This window comes from Capra hircus, chromosome 15 (genome assembly GCF_001704415.2).
Source record: "Capra hircus breed San Clemente chromosome 15, ASM170441v1, whole genome shotgun sequence".
Lineage (NCBI taxonomy): Eukaryota > Metazoa > Chordata > Mammalia > Artiodactyla > Bovidae > Capra > Capra hircus.
In genome coordinates, this window is record NC_030822.1 from 64,384,401 (window position 1) to 64,410,464 (window position 26,064).

Here is a 26,064-nt window from a genome sequence, read left to right on the forward strand (position 1 = left end):
ATGTCACATTATTAAATTACAATCTGACAAGTAGCCACCTTCATGGTAAGAGGAAAAAAAAGAAGATATATGTTTAAGGCTTTAGGTACAGTTTGGCCTAATGGAAAAACAAACAAACAAACAAGGAGGACTTTGTGGCTGAAATATAGCATGCAAGGAGAAAAACAGCATATGGAGATTCAGAGGCAAGTAGGAATCAGCTCACAGAGTAAACTGTTTCTAAAATACGAATGCATACCTCTGATTTTACAGCAATCTAACAGTTTGAAATCTGAAAGACTTTCTAATTAATGAATTTTTTTCTATGAAAGTGATTAAACATACAATTAATGTGATTTAATTATTCTTTGGTTTATATCATCAAAAGACTTTTACATGAATGCACAATCTTTTATTAGATTAGGTGCCTGGCTTTTCATTCAGAACACATGGGGACCTTACATGTAGGCTAAAGTAATTGTCTTTCTATGCTATTGATTTAGCAGTTTTTTATATAAATTATTTCACAAATAAAAAGTCTTTTGTGTACCATCCAGTCAATAAAAGGGCCAGCTGAATAAATAAAATGTTTGCAGCAGGTAGTGGGAAGGAAAACGCCTGACTTTCTCTTTGGATTTGTAAACAATACATGAGAAGATTCTCATGAGAAAAGAACTTTTATATTTCTCTTTTCAAAAATATCATGAGGGTAGAGGTGCAAAGAGAATGAAATTCAAGCCTGTGTACATTGCTTATTGCTATGTTATTCAAACATTTAGCTTAACAGTATCTACAAAACATAAAAACACAACTCCCACTATAAAAACAGCTCATTGTTTTTAACTAGAGAAACGGCAGTTTTAAATGTCTCAATTCTTCTTACTTGACAGAAATGCAGTGGTCCCACTGCATATTCCTCCATGCTACTTGGTAATGAAGTTCCTGTAGTTCAGCACACCACTCTTTATTTTCATGATCTAATCCTCTTAAATAGATGGAAAGAATATGGCAGAGTCCCAAATTCTGCAAGGCCTGAGCAGGAGTTAAAAAAAAAAAGTAAACAAATAACAATACTAGAAAAACAAAAAACAGCAATCAAACATAAAAAGTAACTTTCAAAATTTCAGTAGTTCACAATATCACTTAAAATCCCAAAATATTATTTGTGTGTTCCCCCTAAAACATGAAGACAGAGCTCAAAGGGCTCTGATATTTGATAAAAGAATGGATAAGGAATATTAGCCAGGAATATTAGTAACAGAAATGATAACTTCTGGGACAAACTCTAGTTCAAACTATGAGAAATAGAGATTTTCCATACAAAGGAATTAATTCATGACCAGGCACACTGTATACAGTTCAAGAAATGTCTTCTACTGTTAGCTAAGATTATGACCAAAAAATATATACTATCTTTTTAAAAAATTATTTTTAATATAAATTTATTTAATTGGAGGTTAATTACTTTACAATATTGTATTGATTTTGCCATACATCAACATGAATCTGCCACAGGTATACACGTGTTCCCCATCCTGACCACCGCCCCCCGCCCCATACTATCCCTCTGGATCATTCCAGTGCACCAGCCTCAAGCACCTAGTATCATGCATTGAACCTGGACTGGTGATTCATTTCATATATGATATTATACATATTTTAATGCCATTCTCCCAAATCATCCCACCCTCTTCCTCTCCCATAGAGTCCAAAAGACTGTTCTATACATCTGTGTCTCTTTTGCTGTCTCGCATACAGGGTTATCGTTACCATCTTTCTAAATTCCATATATATGTGTTAGTATACTGTATTGGTGTTTTCTTTCTGGCTTACTTCATTCTGTATAATAGACTCCAGTTTCACCCACTTCATTAGAACGGATTCAAATGTATTCTTTTTAATGGCTGAGTAATACTCCATTGTGTATATGTACCAATTTTTGGTAGAATTCAGCTGTGAAGCTGTCTGGGCCTGGGCTTTTGTTTGCTGGAATATTTCTGATTACAGTTTCAATTTCTGTGCTTGTGATGGATCTGTTAAGATTTTCTCTTTCTTACTGGTTCAGTTTTGGAAAGTTTTACTTTTCTAAGAATTTGTCCATTTCTTCCACATTTTCCATTTTATTGGCATGTAATTGCTGATAGTAGTCTCTTATGATCCTTTGTATTTCTGTGTTGTCTGTTGTGATCTCTCCATTTTCATTTCTAATTTTATTGACTTGATTTTTCTCACTTTGTTTTTTGATGAGTCTGGCTAATGGTTTGTCAATTTTATTTATCCTTTCAAAAAACCAGCTTTTAGCTTTGTTGATTTTTGCTATGGTCTCTTTTGTTTCTTTTGCATTTATTTCTGCCCTAATTTTTAAGATTTCTTTCCTTCTACTAACCCTGGGGTTCTTCATTTCTTCCTTTTCTAGTTGCTTTAGGTGTAGAGTTGGGTTATTTATTTGACTTTTTTCTTGCTTCTTGAGGTATGCCTGTATTGCTATGAACTTTTCCCTTAGCACTGCTTTTACAGTGCCCCACAGGTTTTGGGTTGTTGTGCTTTCATTTTCATTCATTTCTATGCATATTTTGATTTCTTTTTTGATTTCTTCTGTGATTTGTTGGTTATTCAGAAGTGTGTGGTTCAGCCTCCATATGTTGGAATTTTTAATAGTTTTTCTCCTGTAATTGAGATCTAATCTTACTGCATTACGGTCACAAAAAATGCTTGGAATGATTTCAGTTTTTTTGAATTTACCAAGGCTAGATTTATGGCCCAGGATGTAACCTATCCTGGAGAACGTTCTGTGTACACTTGAGAAAAAGGTGAAATTCATTGTTTTGGGGTGAAATGTCCTATAGATATCAATTAGGTCTAACTGGTCTATTGTATCATTTAAAGTTTGTGCTTCCTTGTTAATTTTCTGTTTAGTTGATCTATCCATAGGTGTGAGTGGGGTATTAAAGTCTCCCACTATTATTGTGTTATTGTTAATTCCCCCTTTCATACTTGTTAGCATTTGTCTTACATATTGCGGTGCTCCTATGGTGGGTGCATATATATTTATAATTGTTTTATCTTCTTCTTGGATTGATCCTTTGATCGTTATGTAGTGTCCTCCTTTATCTCTTTTCACAGCCTTTGTTTTAAAGTCTATTTTATCTGATATGAGTATTGCTACTCCTGCTTTCTTTTGGTCTCTATTCGCATGGAATATCTTTTTCCAGCCCTTCACTTTCAGTCTGTATATGTCCCTTGTTTTGAGGTGGGTCTCTTGTAGACAACATATATAGGGGTCTTGTTTTTGTATTCATTCTTCCAGTCTTTGTCTTTTGGTTGGGGCATTCAACCCATTTACGTTTAAGGTAATTATTGAGAAGTATGATCCCATTGCCATTTACTTTATTGTTTTGGGTTAGAGCTTATACACCCTTTTTGTGTTTCCTGTTTAGAGAATATCCTTTAGCATTTGTTGGAGGGCTGGTTTGGTGGTGCTGAATTCTCTCAGCTTTTGCTTGTCTGTAAAGCTTTTGATTTCTCCTTCATATTTGAATGAGATCCTTGCTGGGTACAGTAATCTGGGCTGTAGGTTATTTTCTTTCATCACTTTAAGTATGTCTTGCCATTCCCTCCTGGCCTGAAGAGTTTCTATTGAAAGATCAGCTGTTATCCTGATGGGAATTCCCTTGTGTGTTATTTGTTGTTTTTCCCTTGCTGCTTTTAATATTTGTTCTTTGTGTCTGATCTTTGTTAATTTGATATGAGTCTTGGGGTGTTTTGCCTTGGGTTTATCCTGTTTGGGACTCTCTGGGTTTCTTGGACTTGGGTGATTATTTCCTTTTCATTTTAGGGAAGTTTTCAACTGTTATCTCCTCATGGATTTTCTCATAGTCTTTGTTTTTGTCTTCTTCTTCTGGGAATCCTATGATTCAAATGTTGGGGCGTTTAACACTGTCCTGGAGGTCTCTGAGATTGTCCTCATTTCTTTTAATTCGTTTTTCTTTTTTCCTCTCTGATTAATTTATTTCTACCATTCTATCTTCTACTTCACCAATCCTATCTTCTGCCTCTGTTATTCTACTATTTGTTGCCTCCAGAGTGTTTCTGATCTCATTTATTGCATTATTCATTATATATTGACTCTTTGTTATTTCTTCTAGGTCCTTGTTAAACCTTTCTTGCATCTTCTCAATCCTTGTCTTCAGGCTATTTATCTGTGATTTCATTTTGATTTCAAGATTTTGGATCATTTTCACTATCATTATTTGGAATTCTTTATCAGGTAGATTCCCTATCTCTTCCTCTTTTGTTTGGTTTGGTGGGCATTTATCCTGTTCCTTTACCTGCTGGGTATTCCTCTGTCTCTTCATCTTGTTTATATTGCTGCGTTTGGGGTGGCCTTTCTGTATTCTGGCAGTTTGTAGAGTTCTCTTTATTGTGGAGTTTCTTTGCTGTGGGTGGGGTTGTACAGGTGGCTTGTCAAGGTTTCTTGATTAGGGAAGCTTGTGAAGGTGTTCTGGTGGGTGGAGCTGGATTTCTTCTCTCTGGAGTACAATGAAGTATCCAGTAATATTATGAGATGTCAATGGTTTTGGAGTAACTTTGGGCAGCCTGTATATTGGAGCTCAGGGCTGTGTTCCTGTGTTGCTGGAGAATTTGTGTGGTATGTCTTGCTCTGGAACTTGTTGGCCCTTGGGTGGTGCTTGGTTTCAGTTTAGGTATGGAGGCATTTGATGAGCTCCTGTCGATTAATGTTCCCTGGAGTCAGGAGTTCTACGGTGTTCTCAGGGTTTGGACTTAAGCCTCCTGCTTCTGATTTTCAGTCTTATTTTTACAGTAGTCTCAAGACTTCTCCTTCTATATAGCACCACAGATAAAACATTTAGGTTAAAGATGAAAAGTTTCTCCACAGTGAGGGACACCCAGAGAGGTTCACAGAGTTACATGAGGAGAGAGTTAGAGGTGACCCGAATGAGATAAGGTGGAATCACAGCAAGCTAACCAGTATCACTTCCTTATGGGCACTCCACCACTGGACCACTCAGAGATGTTCACGGAGTTATACAGAGAAGAGAAGAGGGAGGAAGGAGACAGAGGTGGCCAGGAGGATAAAAGGGGGGAATCAAAAGAAGAGAGGCAGATCCAGTCAGTAATCAGTTCCCTAAGTGTTTTCCACCGTCTGGAACACACAGAGATTCACAGAGTTGGGTAGAGAAGAGAGGGGGTAGGGAGGAGACAGAGGCGACCTGGTGGAGAAAAAGGAGAGTCCAAAGGTGGAGAGAGCAGTCAAGCCAGTAATCTCTCTCCCAAGTAAAAATGGGTACTGAAGATTGGGTTCTTACAGGTACAAAATTGATAACAAATACCAAAAAGCAAAGATTAAAAATCTAGAGTTTGGAATTTCAAAAATACAATATTAGAGAAAAGAAGAAAAAAAGAAAGAAAAGAAAAAAAAAGTCACAAAAATTATAAAATATATAAATATATGAAGTTTGCTTTTAAAAAATAGGGTCTTTTTTTTGCAAAGTAATAGTAGGTTATAAAAGTGAAAATTTAAAGAGTAATAGAGGACTTAACATTTTTTTTTAATTAAAAAAAAAAGAATGATCATAAAAATAGTAAAAATATATCTAGGACTTTTTCTGGTGTTGTTGTGGGTATTGCGGGGTCAGTTCATTTTCGGATAGTTCCTTGGTCTGGCTTATATTTCTCAAGATCTATAGGCCCTTTCCTATGTAGTCAGTACTAACGACAGGGTTTTAATCTATTGCACCTGTCACTTCCAAGGTGGTTCCCTCTGTTTTAACTTCTTCTGTTTGCTGATCCCTTCAATGTCTGATTTCCGCCCTGACACAAAGTGGGTGGTGGTGGACACTTTTTTTAGGTTTAGGCTCACTTGTTCAGTCGCGCTGTGGGGAGGGAGGGACACAGCAAACACATAACACTGGCGTGTGCTCGCAGTGCCTCAGCCACACTGGGCCTGCCCTCACTCATGGTGCGTGTGCCCTCCCTGCCCACACTGCTCAGGCTCTAGGTTGCTCTGCGGGGAACCGTCCAAAGCCGGCCCTGGGTTGTATGCACCTCCCAGGTCTAAGCTGCTAAGGTTCATGCACTCTGGTAGTCCTCAGAGGCGCAGACTTTGGCCTGCATTTTGTGCCCTTCCCAGGTCCAAGCAGCTCAGGTTGATGAGGTGTTTGGCAAGTGTGGTCACTGCAACTTATCGCCTTCCCCATCCCTGCCACTCAGTTTTCTGGGTGTACAACCGGCGCACCTTCTCTGGTGGATGTTGACCATCCAGAACCCCAAGAAGTCTTAGTTAGCAAAGAAGCCTGCTTGCAGTTTGGTAGATAATGTCTCTCTGGAGCTGCGATTGCCCCCTTCTGGCTCTGGCTGCCTGTCACCGGAGGGGTATGGTCTGCAGCCGGCTAGTTCTGTTCAGTCCTTTGATCTGCGAGCAGGCCTGGCGGTGTCTTAGGTTAGGGCTTCTTGTGTGGTAGCTATCCCACAGTCTGGTTTGCTAGCCCAAGTTAGTTCCCTCAGATTGCCCTCGGGGCATTCAGGTCCAGTCCTTACTCTAAGCGGTGAAGCCCGTGCCTCCCTGACCAGCCCCCACTCGCTAGTGGCAGGTGCAGGTGTCTGTGCTGCTTCTCCTCTGGGGGAGTAACCGTTGGGCTTGAAATCTGTGGGTTTTAATTATTTATTTATTTTTCCTCCCTGTTATGTTGCCCTCTGTGCTTCCAAGGCTCGCCACAGATTCAGCAGGGAGAGTGTTTCCTGGTGTTTGGAAACTTCTCTCTTTTTAAGACTCCCTTCCTGGGACAGAGCTCTGTCCCTACCTCTTTTATCTCTTTTTCTGTCTTTTATATTTTTTCCTACCTCCTTTCGAAGACAATGGGCTGCTTTTCTGGGTGCCTGATGTCCTCTGCCGGCATTCAGAAGTTGTTTTGTGGAATTTACTCAGCATTTAAATGTTCTTTTGATGAATTTGTGGGGGAGAAAGTGGTCTCCTCGTCCTATTCCTCAGCCATCTTAGGAATGCCCTCCCACTTTCACTTTTTACTTTCATGCATTGGAGAAGGAAATGGCAACCCACTCCAGTGTTCTTGCCTGCAGAATCCCAGGGACGGGGAAGCCTGGTGGGCTGCCATCTATGGAGTCGCACAGAGCTGGACACGACTGAAGTGACTTAACAGCAGCAGCAGCAGCAGTTCTATACTATCTTTCAGGTCAGTCATTTGTCCAATTTACTTGTGTATCCTTCTGAGTATTAATCCCAGTGAAAGAAAAATAACCTTCAGTCTTAGCCTTGGAGTTCATCTGGTTATGTAAATAGTCCACTGATATACTGAAATAATCTGAGCACTACACAAGCAGTGCTTTACTAAAGCAGAAAAAAAGAGTACCTGAATTATTCCTGCCTGACGAGTTGATGAGGAGATTGTTGTCTCAAGGTCATATGTTACTAAGGCTTTCCCCCACATTGCTTCATGTTCATATGTTCGTAGTCTATAAGAGAAGAGTTTTTAAATGCCTTTGAGTTCTATATGCATGTAACTTCTTTCGTAACAGAATTACTATAGCATTATCTATGAAAAAGCAATATACCTAGTAAGGGGTTGTAACATTTTCCCTCCACCACAGCCATAAAGACTATCTGGCTCTCCTATACTTCTGTAGATTTCTAAAAGCAGATCCTAAAAACAGAAAAAAATTTTTTTAAAAATTGAAGGGAAAAAATATCAGTTAATGAATTTAACAAATTTAAATTACATAACATGTTATAAAGGTAAAATATAATGATATTGAAATATATACTAAAGATATGGATTACCAACAAAACAAACTGATCCGAGACAACAGAATGACTATGGACTACTTGAAAAGAATTGCTCACAATTTAATGAATTAGATAAGATATAAATCCCAACCTATGATGCTTCTAACATATGCAAAAAAGCCCATAAAAACAAAAGCAAACAATCCTGTCAACAGCTAAAACTGTACATGGGAAAATGAAGCTCTGCAAAGTCTTACTCTTCAAAAGTGAACTTGGTAAAAAAAAGTTGTAAGGTTTTCTTTGAAAGAAAATTCAAAGTTGCACTATGTAATAACTGGCAAAATGTGATATAAAGAATTGGTTTGATGATTCAAACTTTGCAATAAAATTTACTCAGTAAAGAATTGATTCTGTTTAAAATAATCTCAGTAAAATAAAAATGAAAACAGAAAACAAAACAGAAAGAAGCAAAGAAAAAAAAACAAAGAGAAATGACATTGCATAGAAAATTGATCAAGCACTTTAAATATCTTAATGGTAATTGCTCCAGGAAATATTTTCTAAACACAAACTGATATTGGCATGTTTATCATTCTAATCAAATTGTTTCTATTCATAAGGATGAAATCAAGCCCACAAGTGTTGGAACATTTAGTCCTGAAGCTAGCACAGTACCTGGAGCACAGGAGATACTCCAAAAACTCAGAAAAGAGGATAAAACTATAAACTAGCAAAACAGAGAAGGAGAAAAATCAGGAAAACAGTATCAAAAAGGCAGACAGAATGTGTTTCAAGTAAGGCACAGTTGATGGTGTTAAGTGTTAAGTCAAATTAAGGAAGAGGTTGAATGAAAGGTGAGGGCTAGACTTAGTAACATCAAGTTTATGAGTGACATTAGCAGGTGCTATTCAGTGGAAATTGAAACCTTCTTTCACAAGGTTTGGCTGTGATGGGAAGGGAGAAAAAAGGGTGTCACATTAAAGAGAACAAAAGGAAACGGGAAATGATTCTGTGTTCATTTGAAGGAAAATGTTTTTAATAAGAAGAGTCTGAAATGTTTGAATATATTGAGAAGAAGCATGGCACAATAAAAAAATAAAGTTCTTGACAGTTGAAAAACAAAGCACAGAAAAAAAGACAGCAGGAGAAACTGTCCCTCCGCTTTAACAAAAGGAAAGATTACAATGGGAGCAGACAGATGCAGGAAGATTTCTATGTTTGACAGTCATATGGTGGCACTTCCTATCTATGTCCCCTATTTTGTCTAAGAAGTAGGAGACACAGTGAAAGCAGAGAAGAGAACATCAGAGATGTAAGCAAACTGAAGAAGATCAAACTCATTTTAAAGGAAGAAAGGTCAAATTAGGAGTCAAATTTAAATTTTTAAATTTAAAATTTATAGAAGAAGCAATCTGCCCTGAGATGTGATATACGATAAACAAGTAAACAAATAAAAATATAAATGTTAAGTGCTATGAAGAAAATAAACAGAGTACTGTAGCAGAAAAATATATGGTATAATTCACCCTATGAGATAGGTGGTTGTACTTTCATCTTTCTGATAAAGGAACTCAAAGTTGAAAAGATTAAGTAATTTCTGGAAGATTATACAACTAAGGAATAAGGATAGAACTCATTTGCCTAATCCAAGGCCTAAGCTTCAAACCATGAATTTAACATATCTGACAGTCCAAAAAGTAACTTCAGTTTGAAAATAAAATGACAAATCTATATAGTCTTTATAACAAAACAATAGTCTAAAGTGTAAAACAAATATTAACGTTTATAATAAAGTCTATAATATATACCTGTAAACTTATCCCAGTTTCTTCCTTACTTTTTTCACTCAAACTGGAAATAGTTGTATTTTGGCTTCCTTCTTCAAATGTAAGACTTCTGTTTGTCACAAGAGCATCTCTTTTAATGGGAATATACTATTTTGAGGCTTGCTAATATGTATACCATAAACTTTGAAAGAAAAAACTAACAAAGGTTACAAATAAAATATAATAAACCATTTATACTTGAAAACAATACCAAGCCTAGAATAGAAAAGGAATTTGTGAGTATTAGGTCTTTGAATGAAAATTACATTTTAACCACAGTCTCATTTATGGAAAAGCAATATGCCAAAATATACTTATTTTTACAGAGCTTAAAAATAGAGCAGAAGCCCTTGAGTTCAATTCCTAAATGTTCTGTCAGTGATTTAACCTGAAGTTTAACCTCACTGGGGCTTCCCTAGTGGCCCAGAGGGTAGAATCTGCCTGCGATGTGGGAGACCTGGGTTTTGATCCCTGGGTCAGGAAGATCTCCCAGAGAAGGGAATGACTACCCACACCAGTATTCTTGCCTGGATAATTCCACAGACTGAGGAGCCTGGCAGGCTATAGTCCATGGGGTTCAAAAGAGTCGGACACGAATGAGCGACTTAACACTTACTTACTTAACCTCATTAATAAACACAGGCATGCAAATTAAGACCACACCTGAGATACCACTTAACACTTGATAATTTGGCAAAACTTAAGAAATCTGATAGTGTTGAAAAGGAAGTGGACCAGTAGAACCACAGGTAATAAGTGACAGAATTAGAACTCAGATTTGTCTACATTTTGCTATTAACTAACTTGAATAGGAAACCTAAGAGAGCAATTCACTTTTGTGACCTGATATGTTTGTAAACTGTTGATTTGTATTTTGCTTTTACACTTTTCCTGATCACTTTAGATTTACCAAATTCTCAGTTCACCTGAGTCACTGAAGAAAATCAGCATTCCCTACCCTTTCTATGGGAAAGGGAATACCCACTCCAGTATTCTTGCTTGGAGAATCCCATGGACAGAGGAGCCTGCCAGGCTACAGTCCATGGGGTTGCAAGAGTTGGACATGACTTAGTGACTAAACCACCACCACCCTTTCTATACACCTCATGTCTGTTTGCCCTCCCTTGTCCATTAGGCATTTGAAAAAAAAATCAGATTGTCAAAGCAAACAGCAAGTCCCATTTATGAAGCACTTCTCCCCTAAAGCTAACCAAAATAAAATCCAGGCACCTTTGCTTGTTAAACAAGCAATTTTGCAAAAATTTGCCACATTCTATATAATCACTTATTCTCAAATTAAAAGAGCTTTTATTTATACTCAGATAAGAACTGTTATTCACCCCTGATTAGTAAAAAATGCTATTCTATGGCACCAAGATACTGAGGTGCACTCACATTAAAATTACTACAAAGTATGCAGGGTTTCTGCCAAATTTTTAAGACCTAAAGTAGTCAAAAATCAATTTCTTAGTCATTTTACTTATCTTTGTACAAAGTAAAGTCTTAAGCATTCACAAACATGTCAATTACACATTATACATATGATCTACACACTGTCAATTTTGGGGGGTATTTTAATAAAATCTAGAAATTACATTCCAATTCTATTAAGCTGTAGTTTATAAGTATACTGATATATAAGGGTATACTGATCACACTGTAGATTTTTAACAGTTTTTAATTGAAAAGGAGAAATTAAAACAAATGAGAGCATTAAGCGAACCAGTCTGAGTCTACTAAATTAACCATATCTGAACTAGGATCTGAACTCTGGTGCCTGGTTTTCCACAATCCAAAAACCATACTGCTTTCAGTTTAATGATAATCCAAAGTAGAGATTATAGGTAGCAAGCATAAGAAATGCATCAATATAACACTTCTTTGCTATTTCAATTTTGTAGTATGAGTGATTTCATGGTGGGAAAGTGAGGCTAACTATAAGAATAAATATTTACTGTAAAGCAATTATTCTCCAATTTAAAATTAATTAATTAATTAAAAAAATAAACACTAAGCTATTTCAAACGAACGAAGATTTGAGGAAGGCCATTCGGACAGTAAACTGTATTTTTTACTCTTCAAGTTTCTTGGCTACTTTTTGCTTTTTTCTATTATCTAATATTATACTTGTTAAACTCTTATGAGAGTTCTAACTCAGAGGAAAAGCAAAGTAAAGAAGTAGGAATCCAGGTAGACACCAAAACAATGAAAGCAATTTAGTCACAGAAAGCAATCAGGTTACATTACTTCTAGTCAGTAAGTAAAATGGATCTTGTATAAAGTGGGAGAACAGTGGTAAACTTAATTTAAAATTAGGGAATCATTCAACCATTTGAAAAATAATTATTGATCACTTATATAAAGTTCCCAATGCTAGTTACTACAGGGAATACAGAGAAAAGTAAGGATGATCTCTGTCCTCCAGAAGTTTATCTGTATAATTTTTATAATTATTGAGTAATAAACATCTCTAGTTCAGGGCAGAATTGCTTATTTCTTTAACATACTTTTATTATCTTTCTCCTTAAAAGGTAGGAAGTGCTTATTTAAATTATCTTTTAAATGGGAGAGTGGAAGTAAAACACATCTTTAATATATACTTTTAATGAAACAAATTCGACACCAGTTTTACAAACCCAAACTTCCAAATCCCGTTACCTTTTCTCTTGATCATCCAAGTTCTTCTTATCTGCATAGATTTCTGCATAGAGCAATGCTGTAAAATGAGCAGCACAAGACTGAGCTACTTTGGCAACCTCTAGATAATTCAACTCCAGCCAGAAAGCATCATCAAAAACTGTTCCTGAAGAAGGTCTAAAGAAAAAATTTAAATATAGTCACATCCATTTCTTTAACTTACATACCAAAAGTATGTTGATATAGAATACAATGGTAGCCAGTGCTAGTTAAAAAGAAAATTACATTCAAATAACCAAAAACCACATATCCCCAATATATAACAATAAACACCTAAGATAATACAGAGTTCCAGCACTCTTTTTAGATCACATACCTATTAGAAAATCTGATAAAAGCTATGGACCATCATCCCGTAAAATTTTGGGTTCATACTTGCCCCTCACCAAGGGATCCATGGACCACAGGCTAAGAATAGGCTATACAGTATACAGTAAAAATACATACACAAGTGGTTTTAAATGATCAATTTAATGAAAATATTGTTCTTCTAAGACACATTTACATGTCATTCCTATTAGTTATTTTTCTTCTCAGCTAGTTGCCTAGGTTGAGGTTATTTAACAAAAATCTTCCATGGTGATAACAGTAGGCCCTAATTGGAAGGGATGATATTATCTTTCTCAAAACAATTTTATAGAGATGTGACAAGGCAGTAGTTAAGAAAATTGGTATTAAAGCAGGAAACTCTAGCTAAGTTCAAATCCAGCTGGGTTACCTACTATAAGCTGTATGAATTTTGGAACGTAACTTCTTAAGCCTCAGTTTCTTCATTTGCAAAACCAGGAAATAATATATACCTCAGAGAACAGCTGTAAAGAGCAAATAATGCTTATAAAGCTGATGAATAAAGTACCTATCACATAGCCAAGACTTTTAACTATAGCTATTCTGAGAAACCAGTCCTAAAGGAAATCAGTCCTGAGTGTTCATTGGAAGGATTGATGTTGAAGCTGAAACTCCAATACTCTGGCCACCTGATGCGAAGAGCTGACTCATTTGAAAAGGCCCTGATGCTGGGAAAGATTGAAGGTGGGAGAAGGGGACAACAGAGGATGAGATGGTAGGATGGCATCACCGATTCAATGGACATGAGTTTGAGTAAACTCCGGGAGTTGAGATGGACAGGGAGGCCTGGTGTGCTATAGTCCATGGGGTTACAAAGAGTCAGGCACGACTGAGCGACTGAACTGAACTGATTCCGAGAAACATGAACCTGAACTCAAGTCCTTACTCTATATTCTATGTCCCAGCCATATTCTCTCAAGAATCTTCTTTAAGGCCTTATTTAGAATAAAAACTTAATATTGAGAAATTTTATCTTCTTGAAAGCTAACCAAAGTAAATACTTCTCTAACTCAATGGTAAATATAAAATGAATAATTCAGAGGTGAAACTGCCTCCCAACACTGAGAAAAGAGATGCTGCCAGTTAAAGTTTTGAATGGGGTTTCTCACAAGAGGATTCAATATAAAACAATATAGTGAATCAGTAACTTTCTAACCAGAAACAGACACTGAAAGGCCAAAGACTTCTTTTTCTAAGCATGAGATGGCAAGCATGAGGAGGATACAGAGGAGTAAATTTTTAAGATGTAAATGCATTTAGGTCAAAAAATGTTTCCAAATTCCACTACCAATTTTTTATTTTTCTCCCACTATTCCCTCCCACTCTTTATCAGTCACTGCCACTACCACCATACAAACTAATGAGACATCAATGCTTACTACCTATTCAAGTTATAGGCTTACTACATTATTTCTTTAAAGTTCTGGTCAACTCTGGAGCAGTACAAACCTGTCGACCATCCTCTCTATCAATTCCTGTACTCATTGTTAAACATCTCAAAAAAAAAATAATAGGAACAAAAATACTGAATTATAAAGCAATTTATCAGAATCAAGATAATAACACTGCTATAAACAGTATCACTATATAGAATCACAGATTTTGAGGACCATGTAACACAGTAAAGAAACTTGTGCTTCATAATAAAGACAAATAAAGGAACTTTTTTACATAATTCTAACTACTTTTGAGACAAAAGTAAAGAAAAAAGTTAAAAGAGGAACAATGCAACTAAAAGTAACCTGGAAAATCACTATTCCTTTCCCATTACTATAAACGAAATAAACTAAAGCCCCCAGAGACTGAATGATTTAGCAAAGATAACACTGTTCCTATTATAGCTGGAGCTAGAATTCAGTGCTCAGTCGCTCAGTTGTGTCTGACTCTTTGTGACCCCAAGGACAGTAGCCTTCCAGGCTCCTCTGTCTGTGGGATTCTCAGGGCAAGAATGCTGGAGTGGGTTGCCATTTCCTTCTCCAAGAATTCAGAGTTCCTACAGTATTCAAAGTCTCGTAATTTATCTTGTAATAACCTATAATGGAAAATAATCTGAAAAAAAAATACATATATATAACTGAATCACTTTGCTGAACACCAGAAACACAATATTATAAATCAACTATACTCCACTTAAAAAACTATTTAGAGTTCCATTTCACCAAATCAAAGTCATATTCACCCTGAATATGGATTTATTCATATGGATTTATTTCAAGGAGATATAAGCACCACACATATTAAATAGAGCACCTTGTAACAGCCATTACCTCAAATAATCATGTTAAAATTCAGTCAGCAATAACCAGTTACACTTCTAAATACTCAAACTCAAGACCAGTAGTCACATTACCTCTTTTGTCTCCTCATGTAGTCCACAACAGCAAGCATCGTTCTTTGTGATTTTTTATCCACATGGCATCGAAAAAAGTGCTCTGACTCTGACAAAGAAAGAGATGTCCCATCAGTCCCAGACAGGTGTGCTTAGGTGTCCTCTTTTGCCTGGAATTGTCTTCCTTACACTATAAGGTTCTAGCACAAAATGGGCTCTTAATAAATATGAATCAACAAATGGAATTTAATGACATTTCTTTTTCTTTTAAAAGAAACTATATACTTAATAAGATTAAGAATTTAACTAATTTATATTTATTTCTGAAGAGGACTAATTCATTGATTTAGTAACTATTTACATAGGACTTTTTAATGTACTAGGTAGGTGCTCAGTATACAATGGTATAAGAAAGACTATTTCTGACCAAATGGAACTCAATGACTAGCCTAAGAGACTCTTAACACAGTGTGATGTGTGCTATGATAAAGTTTAGAATATCAGAGAGGTATATAAAAAAAGAACTCTGAACAAGAAGCGTTTCACAGAAAAGAATGGTATCTAAAAAACTAATGTTTCATTTGGAGAGGAAGAACGAATAGTGTTCCAGACAACAGTAAGATGGCTGAAACAAGAACGAACATGGAGAATTTACTGAAAGATTTCACTGTATTGAACCACAGAGCTGGAAAGCAGCTGTGGACAAAGAAAAATAGATGGACTAATGTTATTTATAACACAGAACTCCCAGGATTTGGTGATGAGATGAGACATGTGAGAAAGGTTTCAGGCTTAAACCACTGCATGCTCTTTATTGAAAAGAGGAGGCTGGGGGACAGAGGTGAAGATGATAAATTTACCTTTGGACAGCTGAATTTGAGATGTACTAGGACATTCAAATGAAGGCAGTGAGACTTACAGACATCAGAAAAGAAACCATTTGATAGACATCTATATACTTTCCTTTTCAATCGTAGGTTTTACATGTGAAATTTAAAGTTTCATTTACAACAATAAAAATATTGGCATAAAATAAAACTGCCTGGTTTTATGTTTGAAAGGCTATAGCACAAACATGCATAAACAACTGATAAAGATGAAAAACAGTCTTAGTTAACTATACTGGTCTTGAAGTACAGTATGTGAATCTAGTTTTATGTTTGTACATAAAATACATTAATAATACATATTCAGGATGTATTAATCTGTAAGTTAACATCACAGATCTATAAATCTTTTCCTTTTTTCAAATTTAGGTTTGAAAAACTGACCAACAATGAGCCCTCAACAATGTATTGATGTTATTGTTTAGTTGCTAAGTCATGTCTGACTCTTTTGCGACACTGTGAACTACAGCCCACCAGGCTCCTCTCTCCATAAAATTTATCAGACAAGAATACTGGAGTGTGTTGCCATTTGCTTTTCCAGGGAATCTTCCCAACCCAGGGATCAAATTCATATCTCTTGCATTGGCAGGCAGATTCTTTACCATTGAGCCATCAAGGAAGCCCATGTGTATTCAATTCTTGGTTTAACTTCTCCTGCAATAAGCTCTCAGCATGGGAAATACTTCTTATACAACAGCACGGAAGGAGGGTAAGTTACAAAAGTTTAAGTAAAACATAGTGCAATTTTTCTATATGCCAAATGTTAATTATAGTAATCCCAGACCACAGAACTATAAGTAATTCTGCCAGCAACAAGCACAGTGTTTAATATGCACTAAATACTCAATCAGTTGCTCCATTAATACTAGTCTATATTTAATGAGAGGGTACTATGCATTAAGTATTATCCTAGGTGTTTTACACACAATATTTCATCGAAAACTTGTTACAACTTTTATCTCCATTTTACAGATGGCAGAATAGATGTTTAGAGGTTATGAGATTAAGCCTACAAAGTGCCTTGATGGGACTCAAACAATATCTTTCTCTAGAACTGAGACTTTAACAGTATAAAGTTGAGAAATTTAACAGAATACCTGAATCCAAATTTGCAGGGGTTGTAGATCGGCTTGTTTGTGAAGAGTGTTTGAAACAGCTAGTGAAAAATCCCTGAATGTGTGTAGAAAGGAGATTTCTCCATGATTCATCTGTATCTTGTAGTAGAATATCATGAATCAAATATGGAAGCACAGTCTGACAAAAGTCAGTTTTCACCTAAAATATACAAACACATCCAGTCAATAGTTTTGAGTAAAAACATTTTACTTAAAATATTCATTCCCTGTTAATGACATAAGCCACGAACTCCATATACTACAAAAAACGTACAAAAAAATATGTACGAGGTAGTGTTTTTTTTTTTAATCAAACTAACTCGGAATATCCATATAGAACATATATATAACACTGAAATAGTTCATTTCCAGTCGAAGTTATTTGCATATAATGAAATAGGGTATTGCTTACAAATATAATTACTATGTGACTATTGTAAAAAATATTTGATATACGAAAAGTGTTACTAATAACAGATTTGACAAAGGGGAAAATGAGGATCAACATTTAAGAGAAAAAGCTGAAAATAGGATTTTAGCACTTTTTCTACATAGAATGAAGAACTCTAACAGTCATGTTTAAAAGTTTACATCTTTAATAAACCCCAATTTCGGAGCTGACTGTGGCTCAGATCATGAACTCCTTATTGCAAAACTCAGACTTAAATTGAAAAAGGTAGGGAAAAACACTAGGCCATTCAAGTATGACCTAAATCAAATGCATTATGATTATACAGTGGAAGTGACAAATAGATTCAAGAGATTAGATCTGATAGACACTGTGCCTCAAGAACTATGGACAGAGGTTCATGACATTGTACAGGAGGCAGTGATCAAAACCACCTCCAAGAAAAAGAAATGCAAATAGGCAAAATGGTTATCTGAGGAGGTCTTACAAATAGCTGAGAAAAAAGACAAGCAAAAGACAAAGGAGAAAAGGAAAGATATACACATCTGAATGAAGAATTTCAAGAATAGCAAGAAGAGATAAGAAAGCCTTCCTCAGCAATCAATGTAGAGAAACAGAGGAAAACAATAGGATGAAAAAAATCATGGCATCCAATCCCATCACTTCATGGCAAACAGATGGGGAAAAAATGGAAACTGTGACAGACTTTATTTTCTTTGGCTCCCAAATCACTGCGGACGGTGACTGCCGTCATGAAAGACGCCTGCCCCTTGGAAGAAAAGCTATGAAGAACCTAGACAGCATATTAAAAAGCAGAGACATCACTTTGCTGACAAAGGTCCATATAATCAAAGCGAGAGCTGGACCATAAGGAAGTCTGAACACCAAAAAATTGATGCTTTTGAATTGTGATGCTGGAGTAGTCTCTGGAGAGACCCTTGGACAACAAGGAGATTAAAACAGTCAACCCTAAAGGAAATCAACCCCGAATATCCATTTGAAATACTGATGCTAAAGCTGAAGCACCAATACTTTGGCCATCTGATGTGAAAAGTCAACTCATTAGAAATGACCTTATTACCGGGAAAGATTGAGGGCAGGAGAAGGAAGGACAGAGGATGAGATGGTTGGATGGAATCATCAACTCAATGGACATGAGTCTGAGCAAACTGCAGGAGACAGTGAAGAAAAGGGAAGACTGGTGTGTTGCAGTTCATGGGGTTGCAAAGAACTGACTCAGTGACTGAACAACAATAACAAAGAAAGCATGTCACAGATTTGATGCAGAAAAAGCTTTTGACACCCATTTATGATTAAAAAACAAAACAAAAAAACTTTCCAGAAAGCAGGAATAGAGGGAACCTACCTCAACCTAATAAAGGCCATGTATGACAAAACCAAAACTAACATCACACTCAACAGTGAAAAACTGAAAACATTTTCTCTAAGATCAGAAACAAGATGTCTACTCTCGCCATTTTTATTCAGCATAGTTTTGGAAGTCCTAGCCATGGCAATCAGAGAAAAAAATAAGAAATGAAATCCAAATTGGAAAAGAAGAGGTGAAACAGTCACTGTTTGCAGATGACATGATACTATACATAGAAAACCCTAAATGTGCTACCAGAAACTTCTAGAGTTATTCAATGAATTTGGTAAAGTTTCAAGATACAAAGTTAATACACAGAAATCTCTTGTATTCCTATACACTAACAATGAAAGACCAGAAAGAGAAATCAAAGAAAAAGTCCCATTTACCACTGCATTAAAAAAATAAAATAGGATTTCCCTGGTGGTCCAATGCCTCCCAACACAGGGGGCATGGGTTCAATCCCTAGTTGGGGAACTCACAAGGCTCATAGAGTGGCCAAGGGAAAAAATAAAATAAAATACCTAGGAATATACCTACCTAGGAGGCAAAAGACCTGTACTCAGTAAACTATAAAACACTATCAAAAGAAATCAAAGATGAAACAAATAGATGGAAAGATATACCACATTCCTGGACTGGAAGAATCAATGTTGTAAAAATCACTATATCTACCCAATGCAATCTATAGATTCACTGCAACCCTATTAAACTACCAATGGCATTTAACCAGATCTAGAAAAAAATTTTACAATTTCTATGGAGAGACAAAAGACCCTGAATAACCAAAGCAATCTTGAGAAAGAAAAACAGAGCTGGAGGAAATGGGCTTCCTGACTTCAGAATATACTACAAAGCTACAGTAATCAAGACAATACGATACTGGCAGAAAAACAGAAATATACATTATCAGTACAGGATAGAAAGCCCAGAGACAATGCCATGCACATATGGTCCCCTAATCTATGACAAAGGAGGCAAGAATATACAATGGAGAAAAGACAGTCTCTTCAATAAGGTGTACTGGGAAAACTAGACAACTACATGTAAAAGAATGAAATTGGAACACCTGTTAACACCATCCACAAAAATAAACTCAAAATGGATTAAAGACTTAAATGTAAGGCCAGATATTATAAAACTGTAGAGGAAAACATAGGCAGAACACTCTGACATAAATCACAGAAAAACCTTTTTTGATTCACCTCCTAAGGCAATGAAAATAAAAATAAACAAAGGGGACCTAACTAAACTTAGAAGCTTTTGCACAGCAAAGGAAACCATAAATGAAATGAAAAGACAAACCCACATAATGGGAGAAAATCTTTGCAAATCAAGCAAAAGACAAGGGACTCCTCTCCAAAATGTACAAACAGCTCATGCAACTCAGTATCAGGAATAAATAAATAAATAAATAAATAAAAAACTGGATGGAAGATCTAAATAGATATTTCTCCAAAGATACACCAAAGACATGCCAAAAAGCAAAAGAAAAGATGCGTAACATCACCAATTATTAGAGAAATGCAAATCAAGACTACAATGAGGTATCACCTCAATCAGTCAGATGGCCATCATCAAAAACTGTACAAACAATAAGTGCGGCCTCCTACACTATTGGGAGAATATAAGTTGGTATAGTCAATATGGAGAATGGTATGGAGGTTCCTTAAAAAACTAAAAATAGAGCTACCCTATGATCCTGCAAGCCCACTCCTGGACATATTTATCCAGAGAAAACCATAATTCAAAACAATACAGGTACCCCAAAGTTCACTGCAGCATTATTTCCAACAGCCAGGAAATGGAAGCAACCTATGTGTCTATCAACAGAGGAATGGATAAAGAAGATGTGGTACATATATACCTGGCCATAAAAAGAACAAAATTATGATATTTGCAGCAACCTGGAGGGACCCAAAGATTGTCAGACTGAGTGACTTAAGTCAGAGAAAGGTAAATATCATAGCTTTTATTTAGAATCTAAAAAAATGGCACACATGGACTTATTTACAAAATAGAAACAGGGTCACAGAGTCAGATGTAGAATATAATTTATGGTTCCAGGATAGGGGGTGGGTATAAACTGGGAAACTGTAACTGACATACACACACTACTATATATAAAACAGATAACTAATAAGGATCTATTGTATAAAACAGGGAACTCTTTTTAATACTCTTTAAAGATTCATATGGGAAAAGAATCTAAAAAAGAATGGGTACATGTATAATTGGTTCACTTTGCTGTACAGCAGAAATCAACACAACATTGTAAACCAATTATATTTCAATTAAAAAAAAATCACAGAAAGTTAATGACAATGACCTCAATAGAAGTAAATTTAAAAAGTTAGAACAGACCTTTGGTTAACGCAAATAATTTCTAATCATCTGTATTTTAACTATCATTAGTAACATGTTATTTATGATACCCCCTTAGAACTCATCTGCAATGTAGCTACCTCACAGTTGAAACGTCCTATATAAAACGATGCTCTGTTGAATGGGTTCACAACAGCTGAGTATAAGTTATTTTGCATGAAGGGGATGTGCAGTACACAGAACTCTTTTTTTATATATAGGCCATGAACATGAACAAAAAAGCAAAATGGAATGGGACAAGCAAAGAAAATTATGATGAGAAAGCTCAAATTAAAAAAACAGAAGTAGAAAGGGTATGAGTCAGACTAATCTTACCTCACACATTGGCTTTAATAACTGAAGGACTTCACTTTTTGTGCCACCACTATTCAAAAAAGCACAAGTCAGTGTCTTTAACCAAATGTCATGATTTTCACTTTGAGGAATCCACAGGCTTGTATCATCCAAGCCTTCTAAAGGACTTTCTTTGTCAAGACTTGGTACTTCTAAAAACTAGAAAAAAGTGATCAGAAAATGTAAATACAGTAACCAGAAACACATTTTATCTTTCTTATGCCAAACAAATATCTAGGCATAAATAAACATGTTTCCAAATAAAATTAAATATAGTTAAAACTAAATCTACAGGCATCAGTTACTTTTAAAAATTAAAATATAATTATGCTTATGAAAGGTAGAATCTGTTGAAAATTTACTGATCTAAACAGGAGGAAACTTCTACTCTCAGTTTATTAGCGGTATGTTGAATCACAGACTCTCTGCCTTATATATGTAACCAGTCCAAATCTACCATACAGAACTGATTTCAGGATGAAATGAAATTTTAAAATCTTAAAACTGCAATGTTTTACAGGTTACAGTATTCAGTTCAGTTCAGTTCCTCAGTCATGTCTGACTCTTTGCAACCCCATGAACTGTAGCACACCAGACCTCCCTGTTCATCACCAACTCCTGGAACTTGCCCAAACTCATGTCCATTGAGTTGGTGATGCCATCAAACCATCTCAACCTGTCGTCCCCTTCTCCTCCTGCCTTCAATCTTTCCCAGCATCAGGGTCTGTTCTAATGAGTCAGTTCTTCACATCCAAGTACTGGAGCTTCAGCTTCAGCATCAGTCCTTTCGATGACTATTCAGGACTGATTTCCTTTATAATAGTTTATAATTTATAATGTTCCTTATACTTTTATAATTTATAATTTCAGGACTGATTAATAAGTTAATACTGCCAATAATTTCATTAAGACCAAAATTATATTTATGATACATTATGTTACTCAAGTTAAACTGGTAAAAACTCAATGGCATATTTCTCAGTTGCTTTATGAAAAGAAAATATTAAAGAAAAATGCTTAGATTAAAAAAGAAAATTAAAAGATGCTTACTCCTTGGAAGAAAAGTTATGACCAACCTAGATAGCATATTCAAAAGCTGAGACATTACTTTGCTGACTAAGGTCCATCTAGTCGAGGCTATGGTTTTTCCAGTACTCATGTATGGATGTGAGAGTTGGACTGTGAAGAAGGCTGAGCACCAAAGAACTGATGCTTTTGAACTGTGGTGTTGGAGAAGACTCCTGAGAGTCCCTTGGACTGCAAGGAGATCCAACCAGTCCATTCTGAAGGAGATCAGCCCTGGGATTTCTTTGGAGAGAATGATGCTGAAGCTGAAACTCCAGCACTTTGGCCACCTCATGCGGAGTTGACTCACTGGAAAAGACTGATGCTGGGAGGGACTGGGGGCAGGAAGAGAAGGGGACAACAGAGGATGAGATGGCTGATGGCATCACTGACTCGATGGATGTGAGTCTGAGTGAACTCCGGGAGTTGGTGATGGACAGGGAGGCCTGGCGTGCTGTGATTCATGGGGTCGCAAAGAGTCAGACACGAGTGAGCGACTGAACTGAACTGAACTGAACTGAAGAGTTCTTAAGTCTCTTTCATAGAGTCCTTTTAGTGGAACCTTGTTATGTCTGACATCAACATGAAAAAGGGAGAAATCTAGGTCATCTTAAATTTCACATTAACTTATTGTCACAATACCTATAAACTACACCAGGAGCAATGGCTTGTATATGGTCAAAGAAAGGGGTTTCCCATTCCTTGAAAAAAAAAGCCTGTCATTAAGAACTCCTCCTATGCGCCCCCAAATCAATGATAATTTCTCTAGGCTACCTCTCCCAGCTTTTCCACACTGCCATAACTAAAAATACAAATCTCTTGGGTTCAAATTATAGTTGAAATTATTTCCAAAAAACATTAAGTGTAAGCATAATTAAGCAATATGACATTCATAGCCCACAGCAAATAGAACTGTTCTAGATATAGTGGATATTCAATAAACATTATTTGAGAGACCTTTTTTCTTGATGTTCTAAAAGGCTGTAGATAGATCAGCATGGGATCAGTTGTTGCCTTATAAATATCCCAGAAACTATGTCCAGTTTTTGTGGTTAAAATGCTTTTCAAACAGGTAACAGCTGCCGCTCGCACTTTGACACTGAAAAACACATATAATTCAAATGTCACAAAGTATATCAATATTAATCTTAATGAATGTGAAGCAACTCCTTATGAAAAAATTAAAACCTTAAATTATATTAGGAAACCTTTGCATTTATTAGGAAATTTTACACCTATAAAATTGGGTAACATCAAACAATTACCAAAGCAATTTTTAATATTCCTTTAGTAAACCTGAGTTACTAATTACTGTAACAGCAATTCCTTTCATTCACTATAAGAAAGTTTATGACTTATTATAAATTAAAAAGTCTCATAAAAAGAAATACTTGAAAATAACATTGACTAATGAGGGATGAGAATGACAGAATACTAATCACCCACAAAAAAATATTTTGATAACATTTTCTCTATGAGAAACAAATAATTTGGTGTAACAGAGAATGGAATTTCCCTACAAATGATAACATTATGTCTAGAACAATTTTAAACAAACAGTAAGTGAAAAGGTCCTTCTCTTTTTCAAAAAATTAAGAAAAAGGAGACTGTAATACAACAGTACTGAAAACATGATAGCTGACATAAAATGTCTTAAATAAATATGTGATAATGAGCTATCAAGTAAAGGCTTAAGTCCCTTTAGGAGTCTCAATTTAAGATACAGAAGCATAAACACTAAACTTGATTCATCCTTCATTCTGTCATCTTTCTCTGTCTCCTCCAAATTCATCAGCAGGTCCTGCTGCTCTGTGTTAAAAATATCCCCAGGTTCCATTTCATCTTCACTGAAAGTGAAGTGAAAGTCTCATCCAACTCTTTGACACCATGGAGCGTAGCCCATCAGGCTCCTTTGTCCATGGAATTCTCCTGGCAAAGATACTGGAGTGGGTTGCCATTTCCTTCTCCAGAGGATCTTCCTGACCTAGGGATCGAACCTGGGTCTCTCGCATTGCAAACAAATTCTTTACCGTTTGAGCCAGCAGGGAAGCCTGCCTTCTGCCACCCTTCCTCTGCACTACTGCAACAGTTTCATAATCAGGCTTCCTATTTCCATTTTTGCCCTATCACAAGCCATTTGCCATATAAAAGTCATAGTAAAAGGATTAGTTGCATCATAACTACTCTGCTTAAAACTCCATAGCTTCCTTATGTATTTCAAATAAAATCCAAATTTATTAATCAGACCTTTCTAATTTCATTTAACGTCATCTTCTTCCACACCAGGCTTTTTCTGATCCCCAAACACAGGAAGCTTCTTTTTACTCTAGCTATTCCCTGCCTGGAATGTTTTATTACTAATCATCTTCCAGTTAATTCCTGAATATGCAGTTCCACTAAATGACATTTCCTCACAGAAGCCTTCCATGATTCTGTGAATTCCTTAGTTAACATCCCTTTGTATACCTGAGGTCCCTCAAACATGTAATGATTTTTTTCCTCTTACAAAACAGACAGGAAAAACAAACTGTACCTATTCCCTGCGGTTCTCAAGTTTAAGTCACACTAGTATTTTTGTGCACCTTTTTCTGAAAAATCAATTGCAAATTTCTGTGTAACAAGTGAAACACAAAGCTTGCAAATTTTCTGTGGAAAATCTCTTCAAAATCTGTATCAGATACACTTTGAAATACATTGTTTAGAATGAGATGAATTAAAAAATGAATAGAAGAATGGCTAAATGTGATAAAATAAGGATAATAATGGTAGAATATAGTAAAAATCTAGGTGGTAATTATATGGGTATTTACTGCAAAAATTCAATTTTGCTGTATGCTTGAAAATTTTTCTAACAAAATGTCAGGAAGGAAACCATGCCAGCCCTTTCACTGTAACAACAATAAAAGAGAAAGATACATGTCCTTAAAATCAACAATGAAAACATAGCAAGTAGACATTATTGCCAATCATTTATTCCCCAAGAGAAGGAGAGGGTGTTACAGGGAAACAGATGCAAAATACCTTTTTACCATAGTATGGGAGTACATGCCTGCTCAGTCATGTCCAGCTCTTTGCAACTCCATGGACTGTAGCCCACCAGGCTCCTCTGTCCACAGGATTTCCCAGGCAGGAAGACTGGAGTGGGTTGTCATTTCCTTCTCCAGGGGATCTTCCTGACCCAGGGATCGAACGCGCTTCTCCTGCATTGGCAGGTGGATTCTTTACCACTGGGCCACCTGGGAAGCCCTATTCACCTTAGAAACATGCCCAATTGTGGGCAAAAATCATTTGAACCCAGTCCCCAAAAATAGTGGTGATGAAATGCTCAAATATATCAAAAATAAATCCATTTGACCTTTGAACAACAAGGGTTTGAACTGTATAGATTCACTTATACAGTTTTTTTTTCAATAGTAAATACTATACCATCTGCAGCTGGTTGACTCCTCAGTTACAGAACCATGGATAGAGAGCCCCAACTATAAGTATACATGAATTTTCCACTAAGCAAACATTCTTACCCTCACATTGTTCAAGGGTCTGTAAATAATAAATAGATA

General features: G+C 36.1%; 1 protein-coding gene across 4 annotated transcripts in view; it reads right to left on the reverse strand.

Annotated features, from left to right (window-relative positions):
- ATM (ATM serine/threonine kinase) overlaps window positions 1–26,064 on the reverse strand; it is a 155,913-nt gene that overhangs the window by 44,808 nt on the left and 85,041 nt on the right. For 3 of the 4 annotated variants that reach the window (XM_018059835.1, XM_018059834.1, XM_018059833.1), the window contains exons 36-44: window positions 23,462–23,603; window positions 21,422–21,598; window positions 16,926–17,103; window positions 14,963–15,050; window positions 12,226–12,381; window positions 9,550–9,658; window positions 7,570–7,658; window positions 7,368–7,470; window positions 863–1,011 (exon numbers count right to left, since the gene is read on the reverse strand). In XM_018059835.1, coding sequence (XP_017915324.1) covers window positions 863–1,011; window positions 7,368–7,470; window positions 7,570–7,658; window positions 9,550–9,658; window positions 12,226–12,381; window positions 14,963–15,050; window positions 16,926–17,103; window positions 21,422–21,598; window positions 23,462–23,603 — 1,191 coding nt within the window. The remainder of the gene's footprint in view (window positions 1–862; window positions 1,012–7,367; window positions 7,471–7,569; window positions 7,659–9,549; window positions 9,659–12,225; window positions 12,382–14,962; window positions 15,051–16,925; window positions 17,104–21,421; window positions 21,599–23,461; window positions 23,604–26,064) is intronic. The other variant, XM_018059836.1, reaches the window with a different exon arrangement.